The sequence below is a fragment of the Thalassophryne amazonica genome, chromosome 14, assembly GCF_902500255.1.
Source record: "Thalassophryne amazonica chromosome 14, fThaAma1.1, whole genome shotgun sequence".
Taxonomy (NCBI): Eukaryota; Metazoa; Chordata; class Actinopteri; order Batrachoidiformes; family Batrachoididae; genus Thalassophryne; species Thalassophryne amazonica.
The window spans coordinates 38,057,891-38,072,712 of record NC_047116.1 but is presented as its reverse complement, the minus strand read 5'-3'; the positions used below and the strand labels follow the sequence as shown (position 1 = coordinate 38,072,712).

The window sequence follows — 14,822 nt, the reverse complement described above, 5'->3', positions numbered from 1 at the left end:
TTTGAAATGACTTTAGTTTTGTGTCATGTCTGTGATCTGCTTTTTTTCTACAAAATTAAACAACTGAATGAACATCCTCCGAGGCCGGTGATTCCATAATTATTGCCAGGGGTTGTAGGTTTGTAGGTGGTTCCCCAAACGTCAATACAGTCGGTAATGTATGGAACAAGTAATGAATGATATAAGGTAACTAATGAGTGTTAGGAGAGGAAGTCTTGTGGTTTATACAAAATGGCAATGATCGCTGACATTTTAGATTTAACATAATTTATAGGTGTTTTCCAAATTAGATTATCATCAAATACCCCAAGAAATTTAGTTTCATTTACGAGTTCAATTTCAATATCTTGTAAATTTCTACATAAATTACTGGGCTTATTACCAAATATGATGGTACCCACTTTCCTCGAATCGGCGAGTGTCAGTGCTGAACTTCATTTTGTACCTCTGTTGGGACTGGGCATGCCCAGACTGCTCTGTCAAGTACATGCAAGGGTTTTTTTTTGTTTTTGTTTTTTTTTTAAATGGAAATGCATTGTGATGGGAAGGATGTTTTGTCTGATGTGAGCGAAAATCCATGATACAAAATCTGGTATATATGGTTTTATTACATGAAAAACCCTACCAAAGCATTGGGACTTTCGCTTTTGTCTGGTGAGTGCGAGTATCCAGTTTATGTGAGTTTTATTGCATGTCACCAATCCAACAACAGTAAAACTTGCACTAGCACAGAGGTCAATAACACTATCACAAAAAAAATAACACTAACACAAGTACATGCACTAGTGTTTGAACCTTTACTGAAAAAAAATGTTAAAATAAATGTTAAAAAAAAAGAACTATAGTTAAAAAAAAGCTGTATTCATAGAGTGCACTGAGTGATATGTGGTGGTACAGGTCTTTGTCTGACATGAGACAGAAGGGTCTTAGGAGGCTCCCCCATTGGTGCTCACCTGTTTGACCCAAGGTCTGATGCTATGGTTGTGCCTCAGGTCCCTGGCTGCTTTCTCACTGGAGCCCAGAATTTCACCAACCTGCCGGTCTGAGAAGCCATCCTGTTTGGCCATCAGCAGCAAGTCCTTCAGAACTGTGTCACTGTTGAAAAGAGGCAAATATGGCATTTACAGTATTGTATATGACTGGGAGTTTAAGAAATAACAGTTATAAATCAAAAATCAATTTTAAACAAAACAATACAACTCCATCGATACACTGAATTCCTGAACTGATCTAAGTGTACTACAAACCAGCCTACAACTCAATTTTATTCTAAACCTTGCATTCTTTAAACTCTCATAAAAGGTCAAAGGTAAATGAGAATTTCTCACGAGACTGGTCAGAAGAACATTAATTTTGTGAGTTAAAAACAAAATTAACATTCATTAATATTCAGGTCACAATCCATTAATGCTTTCATGCCAGCTCAGAACATGAACACACTATGCTTAGTAAATATGTATTTGAAGGTAAGCACTGCCACTTTTGCCTTATGTAATGTAATTGTGAAAGGTCAGCACAGGAGGTGTGTCTTTCTCCCTGTGTTTTGCTTGTCGGTGACCAGTGTAGAAAAGTTCTCTCTTAACACAACAGAGCCTCCACATCTATTGTGGTCATCCTACTCTAACAGTCAGAACAGTCAAAGCTCTCAGTTACATCCCTATTCCACAGGACACCTTTCTATTACGATCCAGAAAAAGTGCAAAAATGGGATGAAACTGCTTACTCTGGCATGCCACTTATCAGGCTGGCTTATAAAATGCAGACCTGGCAACTGGCTGGCTTATAAAGCGCATACCTGGCAACCCGCATGAAAATGAAATTAAAACTGTGCCCAGCTGCGTTGTCAGCCAGGACTGCAACAAACGCTTTTGCTTCAAATATTTACACCCTGATGGAGCACAATCAAACAAGCATCAAGCTGTACTCATGAGGACTACCCTGTTTTGTGTGAACATGTGTGAACATGACTGAAGCTGTTAAGCCTACAAACACTTGGAAGTGACCATGTAATGATGCAGATTTGTCGACTTGAGATGAAATTTTTCAACAGCTTGAAAATTTCCCCCGATTTTAAAATTGGTGCAAATGAGGGCTGTAACTACTGTGTATACCAAGTTGTTCAAGACTGAGAAACAATGGGTCAAGGAGTTACTGTGATGTTTAAAATTGTGTCCCAATTTGCTATTTGGGATGAAACAGCTCTCTATGGAAGTTTCCTCAGCTTTTCGATAATGATACAAGGTCACTTTCCTGGTCACTTTTTCTGCCCCTTGCTGGGCTCATTTTCCCTGTGGTTTTCCTTCTCAATTCCCAACAGAATGCTTTGGCGGAACCGCTGGGAGGAGTGAGTGAGAGAAAGAGTGAGAGAGTGAGAGTTTGGCCACGAAAGGCTGAATCAAACAAGCAGAATGAGCAGGCTACAAGACTTTACCCATGGTCACCCATGACCAAAGTCCATATTCTGTCACTTGGTCATTTCGACTTATGGATGGCCTCAAGTCGCACAGTCAGTTTACACTGCATATGTAAACTAGCTTTAAGCTAACTCTGGTACAATGCATCAAATGGAAACTTTCATGATTTTTACTGTACACTTTTGCTTTACAAATAAACAAATAATGCTACAGCAAATGAAAACCTGACGGGTGCTTAGTACACATTTTCACTCTAAGGCTTACTGCTTGTGACTGATGATCTCTGGACGAGAAAGGATGCACACATGCTCAAGAAGGTTCCCTACACCTCCCCACCAAATGACAACTCACACACACACACACTTAATTTTTTTCCATTGGACAAAATAAGGTCAGATACTTTTTGGATGCTCCCATATTTTAACCTTTTGTCTATTAACACAGCACCAATCAGATGCCGCCATTTCTTCTGTGCCAATGAGTGCCTGTTACATAAATGATTCTGTCCGTTATTGACTTCTTACCCATGTAAAGTTTAAGAATAGATTGAATAGCTTGAGAATGGAGAATAGGTTTTTTTTTAACATTCATTCATAAATCCATTTTTGGATGTGATACACTGTGGCACGTGCTACTTATTGACACAGTACTGTGGCAGTGGAGTAACCGGATTGGGATTGGTTACAGTCTACACCCGATGTAATGTGGAATACGATTGGCTCTGTGTCAACAGACAAATGGAGCTCCTATTTACACAGTGCTGTAGCAGTAGCCACTTTCTATTTTCAAAGAATAAAAATAAATAACTAAATAAATATATAAGATTAAAATAACAAAACAAACTTATTAAGATGCCCAAACACATTTGATGGAGCTATGCTAGCCTTTTTCTCATTTCCTGTGTTTGCGCCAAACAATGCTAGACACCTGAACACAGAGATGAAATCGACCTTCTCATCCATCTCTCAATAAGAGAGCAAAGAAATATTCCTTTAACTCAGATAAGAATGAAAGACAGAAATACTTACTTCTGCTAAAGCAAAGCTTGCTCTTTGTCCTCTGTCTAAATTATTTATGATCTCACAGTGTAACAATATTGGAAATGTCAAGTGTGCTTTAACTACCACTGCACATGGCTGGGCTTAGATATAACAGACCGCAGAAACAACAACTGTGCAAGCGGCAAGACTTTCAACTCAGAATCACAGAAGGATAGATATTTGATCTGGTGGGTCTGTGTACAGTTACTCTCCACAGAAAAGTGGCAGAGAAAATATTCTTCATTTCCTATGCACCAAGATGGTGCATAAAACATCACTGCGCTAACACCAAGTGTGACTCCTTAGTTTGAGGGTGTTTTTCATCATTCTGTCATCAACATCCTTCCTTTCCAACTGCAGAAATAAAAGTACAAAAACACTTATGCACACAGAAGGAATCAGTTGGCTAGGGCAACCTGAAGCCCACAAACATTCTGCTCTGTGGGTCATGATCCTGGCAGCAACAGATAGTGTGCCTATCCCAATATCCCTGATCCACAGGCAAGGGAAACCACAACAGACCTGCGTGTATAAGCCTGTTCCAATGGCAGTGCACCAGACAGCCAATCATTAATTATTAATCAGTAGAGTCAGAGGGAAGCAGCAGGTAACTTATGGCTGAGCCATGAAAATTCACATCAGCTTTGTTTTGAGCCGACCAGGTAAGAGCCGCAGGGCAAAGAAAGTCAACTGAGAGGATGTGAACTGAGAGAGAAAAGAGACGTGATGAGACTTAAATTCCAACACGGGTGTGTGTATATAGTATCATCTTTGTCTCACCACCCTGTAGAAGGGTGGTATGCGTGCTCCTCAAGCTTGGGTCTCTACCAGAAGCCTGGGAGTTTGAGGGTTGTGTGCGATATCAGTCATTTTGATGTCTGCACTCTTCTGGACAGAGAATTCTGATACTGTGTCTGGAATCTGCTGGAGCCACTCTTCCACTTTGTGGGCTACTACTGGGACTACTTTTGACTTTCCCTTCTACATCTGGGCTAGTTGATCTAGAAAAGATTTAGTTGGGCCAATTGATCTAGAATAGATCTAGTTCAGTTAGTTGATGTTTCTGCCCCTAGTGCTTTTCAATTTTTTTTTCTTTCTGATGTTGCTGTTGGGTGGTATTGCCACATCTATTGCAACTGCTGTCTTTTACGTGTTAACCACCTCAATGTCTGGTTGACTGGACAGCAGCTGCTTGTCTGTCTGGAATTTGAAGTCCCAGAGAACCAGTGGTGGGCACAGTTCAGCTAATCTGATAACAGATCATTATCGAAGCTAATGTTTTTGCTAGCAGATTAGCTTTTCAGATAAGTTTTAAAACCATCATTGGAACAATCATCTTCCGATAAGTTTAGTTCCGATAACATTTTTTTTTTTGCTGGTAAACTGAGCAAAGTTTAACGGTCAAAAACATTTGTAAACCCTAAAATCAAGCATTTTAGTCCGTCTGTTGTGTGTTTGTAGCAGACTGGCTGCCTGTCACTTGCTGATGACGTCAACATTAAGTGCAAAACATGACTGGCCAGTCGACACAGGGAGCACTGTGGGTAGTGTAGTTCAGGTTCACTTTGGACGTTACAGTGAGTGAGTCCGCTCAACACAAAAACAAAACGGAATAATTTTAACATTACATTATTTCTTTGTGGCTGTAATTCAGTCGCCAAGACTTGGTGGGGGAGAGGAGCTCTCACGGCGCAGCTGTGTACAGAGGGAGGGACTTGTCTTCAAGTTTAGAGACTGTTTTGGATAATAAAAAAAAAAGGACGCTTTGTGTATTATTTATTCAGATAAATCCCACTGAAACTAACAGGTAAGAATTTATATTTACTACGTGTATTTTACTCTGCCAATCAATGCATTAATTGACGTATTTCGGTTGTTTAAGCCGCAGGGTTCAAACCGTGTGAAAAAGCAGCAGCAGCTTTTAGCTCATAAATGACGGTGTATATAATACCGGGATAACCAGACTTCTAATGCTGTGTTTTACTGCTTTTGAAAGATGATGAAAGTGTTTGGGGTTTTATTTTTTAATTCATTCATTTTTCGTGCCTTCTTATGTGTTTGTGATCCTTGAATTTACCCAGAAGCGAAAAGTGAAACTGGTTTATCAGAAGCCGACAGTGGAATCTGATGTGGCCGCGTCCGAATCAATACTAAAAGTTTATCGGTTATCTGTTAGCAATTTATTGGTTTAGCGTCATAAAAGATAACTTTTCAGTTATCGAAGCTAACTTTTTGGTGTGCTGTGCCCACCACTGCAGAGAACCTTAGCTCTATGATTCTCAACCACCTTCGGCAGTGTCTCCCATCAGGAAATCTAATCCATATGTTGCACAGATGTTCCTGTACATTATTCCTGACACTGTTGTGCCTCTCGGTGTACGCTGTCCTAGCTTGCATCCTGCTACTATGTGCTGGACCATCTCCGGGGAACATTTGCACAGCCTGCAACGTGGGTCCTGTCGGCTATGGTAGACTCCTGCCTCTATGGATCTGGTGCTTTGGGTTTGTTTTTGTGCTGCTATGATCAGAGACTCTGTGCTGATCTTTAGGTCAGCCTTTTCTAGCCACTGGCAGGACTTCTTGATACCAGGCACTTCCTCCATCTGTTGATTGTACATCCCATGGAGGAGTTTGGTCTTTCATGATACTTCCTATCACTGTCAGTCTTCTTCAGCTGTCTAAGGCACTCTTGTAGCAGCTGCTCTCAGTAGGTCATCCTTCTGATGAACTCATGGATGCTCCTCAACTCATCCTGGATCGTGGCTCTGACACTCAGGGCTCAGTTGCTGTACTTTTGGTGGAAGCCGACGTGCATTGCAAATTTTCTTATCTTGACAGTGGTATCTCTCGCCTCCTGTGACCAACTTATTACTCCAGCTGGGTACCCGATAACTGGTGGGGTGTATGTATTGACGCCTCAGTTTTTAATTCCTACCACTGAGCTGGCTTCTCAGCACCCGTCTTAACTTCTGGAGGTATTTGGCTGTGATTGAACTTCTTGCATCTTCATCATAGTTCCCGTTGGCTTGTGGGATTCCCAGATACTTTTAGCTACCCTGTATGTCTGCTATACTGCCTTCTGGCAATGCTACCCCCTCAGTCCGGATCACCTTCCCTCTCTTTTCCACCAAAAGGTCCTGCATATCCAGACTGAATAACATCCTAATTTCCTCATTGTAGATCCCGGTGAGGTGGATAAGTGAGTCAGTCTCACTCACTCTTGGCATACAACTTGGTGTCATCCATGTACAGGAGGTAGCTGATGGTTACTCCAATTCTGAATAGATAACTCCATCTAAAGGTTGGGACCGATCCGATCCATTGTTGGTATTTGCTTCCAATACCAACATAATTTAAGTTTCAGAAAATACCAATACAACCTGCGATGTTTTCCGATACCAGAGAGAAATAACGTCTGTGAAACCTCTCAACTGCTGCTGCTTGCTCTCTGCTCTTACTGCTGAGTGTGAGGAGGAGCTTTCTGAGCTAAAGCCAAGCTGTTTCTTCCGCACCACAGCCGAGGGTTTTAAACCATGGATAGCGTCATATTTCTGCCCCGCTCTCGGGTTCAAATTATCTGTCCCGCCAAACACAGATTTTTCTGAAAAAAAAAAAAAAAGAACTGAATTGTTGCTAAAGAAGAAGAAAAAAAGTCAGCCGCTTCAGTGTCTCAAGGCTGTGAAATAGCAGCTCAGAGTGCAGCAGAGGAGCAGACAAAGTTTATCTCTGCTGAAAGAGGAAAAAAACCTCCAAAATCCTTCAGTATTAGTCCAGAGTTTCTCGCATGAGGGCAGTTGATGATACATTTAGAAATTTACGGTTTATTTTACAGTTGAAAGGCTTCGTGTTTCCAAAAAGTTCCAAGTTTACTCAGCAGGAAAACGGCAAGCAAGAAAGAGAAAGAGCGAGGGAGTGCACACACACATACACGAGAGAGGACTTAATTTTTTTTTTTTGCCCCAAAACTTGATTTGACAATGTAAACCTATGTTTCAATTGAAACTGAATCGAAAGAGAGACAGATGGAAAACAGGACTTAATTTTTACTGTAACACTTGCTTTGACAATGTAAACATAGGTTTCCCATGTCGATAAAGCTCCACTGAAATTGAGAAGGGGAGAGAGAGACAGACAGAGCAATGCCTTTTCTCTTTTAAGTCTATAAATAAAGTACTTCATTCTTTCACCAAAACATCAAATCTAGGCTTGCATCTTAGATGTACCTTCTGACAAATTGTAGCTGAACTTTCAGGTCTTTTTAAGAAAATCCTCCTTTAAACACTTTATTGTGAAGCTGTATAACTGGGAATAGAAAATATCCTCACAGAAAATCAACAATAATGATAATAACAATATTAAACCAAACATAACCAAACATATATCGTATCAGCAGATATCCAAATTCAGGTATCGGGATTGGATGTGAAAAAAAAAAAAAATGTAGATCGGTGCATCCCTAACTCCATCCACTCTTTGTGATGAGTTGGGTATGGGAGTTGAGGCTTGTGCAGAACAGCACTGCATCATCTTGGTACTTAATGGTGACTTGTGTGATTGCCTTGCAGCTGGCTTCCAATGACATCTTGCACAGTCCCACTGATTTCCTGATGAAGGTTATTACTGTGCTGTCAGCCTTGTACAGTGCCAAGCACTCCAGTGTTCATGTGTGGGGCACTTATTCATAGGCTCTCTTGTAGTCAATCCAGGCTGTGCTCAGGTTGGTCTGCCTGGTATTTAAAGTCCTGGTGTACTGCTCTGTCAACCAATATCGGGTGTGTTGACCCTTTGGTATCATTTCCAATACCCTTCTGGGCTCATGTGCCTACTCAACTTAATATACACTACTAGTCAAAACATTTGGCTGATCGGTTGTCATGGTAATTCCTCAGTGGTGAGGAAAATCATCTGTTGATCAATTCCCGAATCAATCTATGGGGTCGATCTATAGATGCCTGTGCGTGTGTTTTTTTAATGTAGGAATGTCGCTGCATGTCGACAAACATACAGTCATTGAGAGATCCGGAGCCCGGTCTGATGGCTGGGAAATCCCAGATGTTTGGTGTCTGAGGACCTGCTGCAGCCTTCATCCGCCTTCACAGCTGTTGGATTACAAGTTATCACCTCCTCCACCTGTTCTGTCATTGAGGACTTTGCTTCACCAGAGCCCCATTAGCCGTCTCGTGTTCAGGGTACCTGTTGGGCCATTATAGTTGCAATAGCGGTCAGTGGGTACACAAGGTCCCCACCATATTTCACCTCACCAGGCAATCCCCTACTTGATCCATTACCCAGGTGTCGCAATAGGGATGAGGGATTGGATTTAGACAGTCCTTTGCAGATCCAAAAATTGCATTGGTGTGGAATTATGTATGGACCTGAGTGTATGCCCTCAACTATAGAACTGTACATTTGTGATGCAGCTGTTGCAATTCTTCTGGAGTTTATTAATTTACCATGTTAATTAGAGGAAGATCTAACTTTCAGTGAACATGCGTTTTACACAGAGGAGCTGTTTAAACTGGCAATGAGAATTCAGCTTCTAACGTGAACAAACCCAACCCTGGAAATGGAAAAAGTCAGACTGCTGCACACATTTCATAAGTTGTACTTTACAACAGAAAACAAAAAAAATGCAGAGCTGAGCTCTTCACGTGACAAGCTAAGATGAAACACTAATTTTGATAATATTAAGAGCACCACTGTTGCAGTTTTACGAACAAAATCGGATCCAATCTGTCAGTGCTCCAGTTTCAATATTTTAATATAACAGAGTTAAGCATAGTCTCACTGTAACCATCCTTGGCCAAGTCCCTGCCATCAGACAAGCAGCATACAAACACACCGTTTCATTTTAGGTCTGGACAACTTGGAAAAACAGCATTAACCACCATTGATCATGGCTCTTGCAATCTGACACACTTTCAAATTGTTATTTAAAAAAATAAATAATAACTGTTGAGGCCTAAGGTGTGCAGCTGTAGGTTTGTGTTACCTGTTGTAGCCAGCCAGTTGCTGCTGCATCTGTGTTATCCTCTGCAACTTGTAGAGGAACCACTTGTCTATGGCTGTCAGCTTGTGGATAAGGTCCACGCTCATGCCTTTGTGAAAGGCCTTTAAGGTGAACAAATGAAAGATAAAAATTCAATCTTGAGAGCATCTTTAAATCTGTTGCATGACCAACTGTTTATTTTTTTCTTTTTTGGAAGTAACATAATAAATGGGTACAATGACTTTTGAAAGTTCTAAGTATGGCTAGCTTACACAAAGACAGACCAGAACCCATTTTAGAACCGCATTATTTAGACATGCAGGCATTCACGTGTGTAATACGGGGGCACTCTCTCCGTAGTTACAGCTAGACTTTTTTTTTTTTTGTTATTGTTATTTTAGTTAAGACAGATTCAGAACTGACTTTCCAGAAATTTATTTTTTTATTTTTTGGTATCACCATAAACCAATGCAATAAAACCTCTTGGCCTGGTTTGAGGATCTGCTAAGCTACCTTAAGAGGCTCATTAATTATTTTTTCTTACTATACAACAGCACAAGTCTGTGTAAATTGTTTTACAAGGTCAAATTGTTTTCATGGGCTTTGCTAGGTTTTTTCCCCCCCTCTCCTTCCTACTATAATAATAAGACTGAATCAAAAGGTTTAATGCAAATGTAGGCCTCAAAAATGAGCCTGGCGGGCAGCAGAAAGGGGAGATAAAGCATCAATGATGGTGCCTGTGCAGACCACCTTGAAGCATTATTGCTACTGCTTGATTGCCTGAAGATAGGATGTGGATCATTAATTCCTAATGATGTCGCCATCTTCAGTGATCTCCTTCAATATTTATGGGGATAAATCTCTCCCTACCTTTAGAGCACCAAGCTCACATGGTTGCAGATCTGACAGTCATGACCTCATTCTCAGCTGGTGATAAAACAGTGTTAATGTGCAGATATTTTTTTTCTATCTTCTGACAGGTCATGTGACGTTGCTTTGCTTGAATGACAGCATTTGACCCTGCGTCTAGACACGCCCACGTCTTTAGCTGATAAAGCTCCTTTAAACAAATTAAATTATTCAGTACTCTATTTAAACTTCAACTTGATCTCAAAAAAAACATTTAGCAAGGACAGAACACTGCAAATTCCATTTATGGAGCTAAACCATTAGAGAATAAGCGTGTGCTGTATTTAGGGTGCAACTCTGCGCCTGATGGGGTTCCGAAAGACAGATTCAGATGTTAACCTCTGCGTCAGGATGATCGATATTCAGTCAGACAAGTGTGCAATTCAGAAAGACATCTTGATTTTGACTGACCCATGACTGCACCACGTACTGAGAAGGTGAGTATAGATTCAGATTCACACAACTCTAAAGAACTGTTCTGGGCTTCTTCAGTTTTTAAGAAAAGTTTTTTTTTATGAGGATACTTAAAATTTTCCACTTAAGACTTTCTCCTGTTGTGAAAGCACAGGATTGTGGTGCCACCTCCTGGCCTTTGTTATGAAGTTGTTCAACCTCTCTCCTGCCTTTCCCAAAGTCTTATACAGTTTAAGTTTTTTGTGTTAAGCTGAGGGGTGTTGCTGTGGGTAAAATAGAAACATAAATCATTACAATCAGAAAAAGCTCCGTCACAGAGAAAAAAAGGATTGTTTGGAAGTGTTGTGGCCCCTTAGACAGCAGCAAAAGCAGAAAAGATAAGCATCATTTCAACATGTTGCACAAAAAACATATTACAAACTACTAAAAGTAGATAAATAAATTCAAGCACTTTCAATGACCCTTGTCTAGTTACAAAAAATTTCAAGGGCCTTGAATTCCTACTTCAGAAATGTTTAAGGACCTGTGGGAACCCTGGAAAATAAAAGCATCAATGCATTTGTTCACTCCCTCATCTTCAACCGTTTATCCGAGATCAGGTCGCGGGGGTAACAGCTCCAGCAGGGGACCCCAGACTTCCCTTTCCCGTGACCACCTCTGACTGGGGAATCCTGAGGCGTTCCCAGGCCAGTGTGAAGATATAATCTCTCCACCTAGTCCTGGGTCTTCCCCGGAGTCTCCTCCCAGGTGGACGTGCCTGGAACACCTCCCTAGGGAGGCGCCCAGGAGGCATCCTTACCAGATGTCCAAACCACCTCAGCTGGCTCCTTTCAACACGAAGGAGCAGCGGCTCTACTCCGAGCTCCCCACGGATGACCGAACTTCTCACTCTAAGAGAGACACCAGCCACCCTCCTGAGGAAGCCCATTTTGGCTGCTTGTACCCACGATCTTGTTCTTTTAGTCATGACCCAACCCTCATGAGCACAGGTGAGAGTAGGAACGAAGATTGACCAGCAGATCGAGAGCTTCTCCTTTTGGCTCAGCTCCCTTTTCGTCACAACAGTACGGTAGAGTGAATGCAACACCACCCCTGCTGCACCGATTCTCTGGCCAATCTTATGCTCCACTGTCCCCTGACTCATGAACAAGACCCCAAGGTACTTCAACTCCTTCACTTGACAAATGCCTCAATTACTGGTTGAGCTAATAGGATGAATAAATGGAATAGTTTTGACAGTGTTGAATGCTTGGCCTCCAAACTAAAGGTCAAACAAGCTCAATGTCCATTGGATTCTATGACATGTCACATATGTCAACCCGTATAAGCATGACACATGGTCCAAAGTATTCCTTTTTTAAACTCTTAACTAATAATTTGCATCACTTTTTACCAAAATTGGGGCAACTTTAATGTTTGACCTCTGTACAAACTTAAATTGACCTTTGTCACCATTCTTGCCGTTTTATCCCATAACATTCAGTCAGAAAGTCCAAACTATACCTTTATGTAATCTTTATGATCAAGCAAATAATGTGATATAGTTTTCAATATGATTAGTGCATCTTTTATTTTTGACCCTTGTGTAATTCTTCAACTGACCCCTACCTGGCTGCCTATTGAAAATTCAGGTGGCTAATTGGTTATTTCAAAAGAGTAATGTCTAATGCTGTGTTTACACAGACAACGACGACAAGTCACGAATGCCACGAAGTATAGATTCTTGGCCGCTGATCACGAATGTGATGATTCGGGGCAGAGGCGTCAAGTGTCCTCAGGAACTGCTGCAACCTGTTACCACATGTTACAATTAATGGCACGTGTTGCTGGAGAATTATCAGGAAACATTCCGCACGGTCAAGAATAGTGTTCCGCGTTGTTGCGCGCTATTGCGCGTAACAGCGCATCTTTAAGTTCTGTCACGTTGTGAACTAGGTGAATTGTCTCCACACACACCCATATTCATCCAACCAAATTCAGATCGCTCCAGTTTTTCAGAAGAACTCTGTGACTGCATGCATATTTGGGCTCTGTGCCATGGAGTGGCACAGAGAGGAGGAGGACAGAGCCAGATGTGTGGCTTCATGCGGCTCTCGTCTCACGCATTTTCCCAAACATCAGGCACATGCAGCAGGTGTTCCACCTGCTGCATGTGCGCTGCAGAGCACTGAAATTAGACTTTTAGCCGACTTGGTGTCAGCAATCAAACTGAATGCGGTGCAGCAGGGTTTAATTGTGCACACGTTTCTTCCTCCGCCGGACGGGAGGAGGTGCAAAGATGTCTGGCTGCACGTGAGTCTCCTCTGGCTCAGACTCGTTCTCCCGCTCATCGGTTACAACAGCAAGTGGAACACCTGCAGGAGCATCCTGAGGAGCTTCAGCAGGAACTGTGGAATGACACTTGAAGCTGAGTTTAATTGTGCGCACGTGACAGAAAATTGATTTGTCGTGGTGTGCAGTGAAATGTGACGCCGCGTTACAAGTCGTGTCAAAACTTGGCAGTTTCCGTGTCACTTCGTAATAACGCGTGACAGTTCGGGCTCTAAGAACCATCACAGGAACCACTACGAACGTTGTCACGTTCTATTAAGGATCAATACTCATCAAGACGGATCAATACGCTCAGTTGTGACCTCCACGACGTGAGACGAAATGAGGGTGGTGTGTGACATTCGTGTTAGATTTTTTTGACAGGCAAAAACATGCTCCACGAATATCACGCACCAACACGCACTATTAAGAAACCTATTCAGATGCGTTAAGTGCCATTAAGAATGTCAGGAATGTGTCACGAATGACAGAAAAATGACATTCGTAACGCGTCTTGGTTATGCGTAAACGCACCTTAAGGGGTATTTGTGCTGAATTTGATGCTTGTATCACCATTTGCAGGATTCCACTCTAAATGTTCTCTGAGCTGCTGCACTAATAGCTACAACAAATTGGACATGGTATGTGTAAGGTAAAAAATTAGTGGGAATGTGTCTGATGTAGTGAGAACATGGAAGAGACATAGTCAGGGTAAAAACTGGCACATTTTCCCCCATTTGGACCCGGTCTTCGCTGTATTCATCAAAATTTTCACAAAACAACAGTTCTTCAAGGCCTGCGTATGAGTGTGTAGTGCTCTTAAACTTCAATAAATTCTTGCATTGCAGCATAGTGTAGCGTACCTTGGCCAAGGAGAAGATGCGAGTGCTTGAGGGAACTGCCAGGTCCTGCTCCAGGTCATGGCTGTCAGCCCAGTCTTTCTTAAGAGGCAATCTGGGCATAAAGCCATCGATTGATGGGTGGCACATCCTTAAGGCCTTCTGGATGCTTTCCTCAAACGTACGTCCAATAGCCATGACCTGATACCAGATGAGGAAAACAGGATGTTTAATGAGCAAAGGTAAGTGAAATGACTGCCTGTAAGTGGATGCCACCTCACCTCTCCAACACTCTTCATGGAACTACCTATTTCACGTGACATGCCCTGAAATCGGTCCAGATCCCAGCGGGGAATCTTTGTTACAATGTAGTCCAGACTAGGCTCAAAGCAGGCTGTGGTCTTCTGTGACACTGCATTCTTTATCTCTGGCAGAGGGATGCCAAGTGCTAGTTTAGCAGCTACAAATGCCAAGGGATACCTGGAGACATGGACCAAATGGCAAAAATCAACAACTAGTGGAACACAGTGGGGAAATTTCTCAAATGCAGTAAATATGTGCTGTATTGACAACAAACACAAAATTATGTTCGTCTTAAACAGGCAGAAATATGGTCAATTATGTTACCTTGAATGACATCCACTGTCCACGTAAATAAGAAGTTGCAAAGTGTGTACACCCACTTTTCAAGTCTACAGTCTTTCACACTGAATGTATCTGTTGGCTTCTACCTTTTTTTTTTTTTTTTTGCTTGAGGTCGCCACAGCATATCTGGAGATTTGGCATGTGTTGTCTTGAACTGGGAACAAAGTGCTCTAACCACTCAACCACCAAGTTGCCCTATTTGTCTTAAACACCCCAAAATAATATATGTGGCCTATCAATTTAAGACAGAACTATTATGCTT

General features: G+C 41.8%; 1 protein-coding gene across 1 annotated transcript in view; it reads right to left on the bottom strand.

The window, feature by feature from the left end:
- cps1 (carbamoyl-phosphate synthase 1, mitochondrial) overlaps positions 1-14,822 on the bottom strand; it is a 95,434-nt gene that overhangs the window by 54,411 nt on the left and 26,201 nt on the right. Inside the window, exons 19-22 of the mRNA XM_034185859.1 lie at positions 14,197-14,395; positions 13,940-14,116; positions 9,447-9,565; positions 954-1,095 (exon numbers count right to left, since the gene is read on the bottom strand). Of these exons, the coding sequence (XP_034041750.1) occupies positions 954-1,095; positions 9,447-9,565; positions 13,940-14,116; positions 14,197-14,395 (637 nt within the window). The remainder of the gene's footprint in view (positions 1-953; positions 1,096-9,446; positions 9,566-13,939; positions 14,117-14,196; positions 14,396-14,822) is intronic.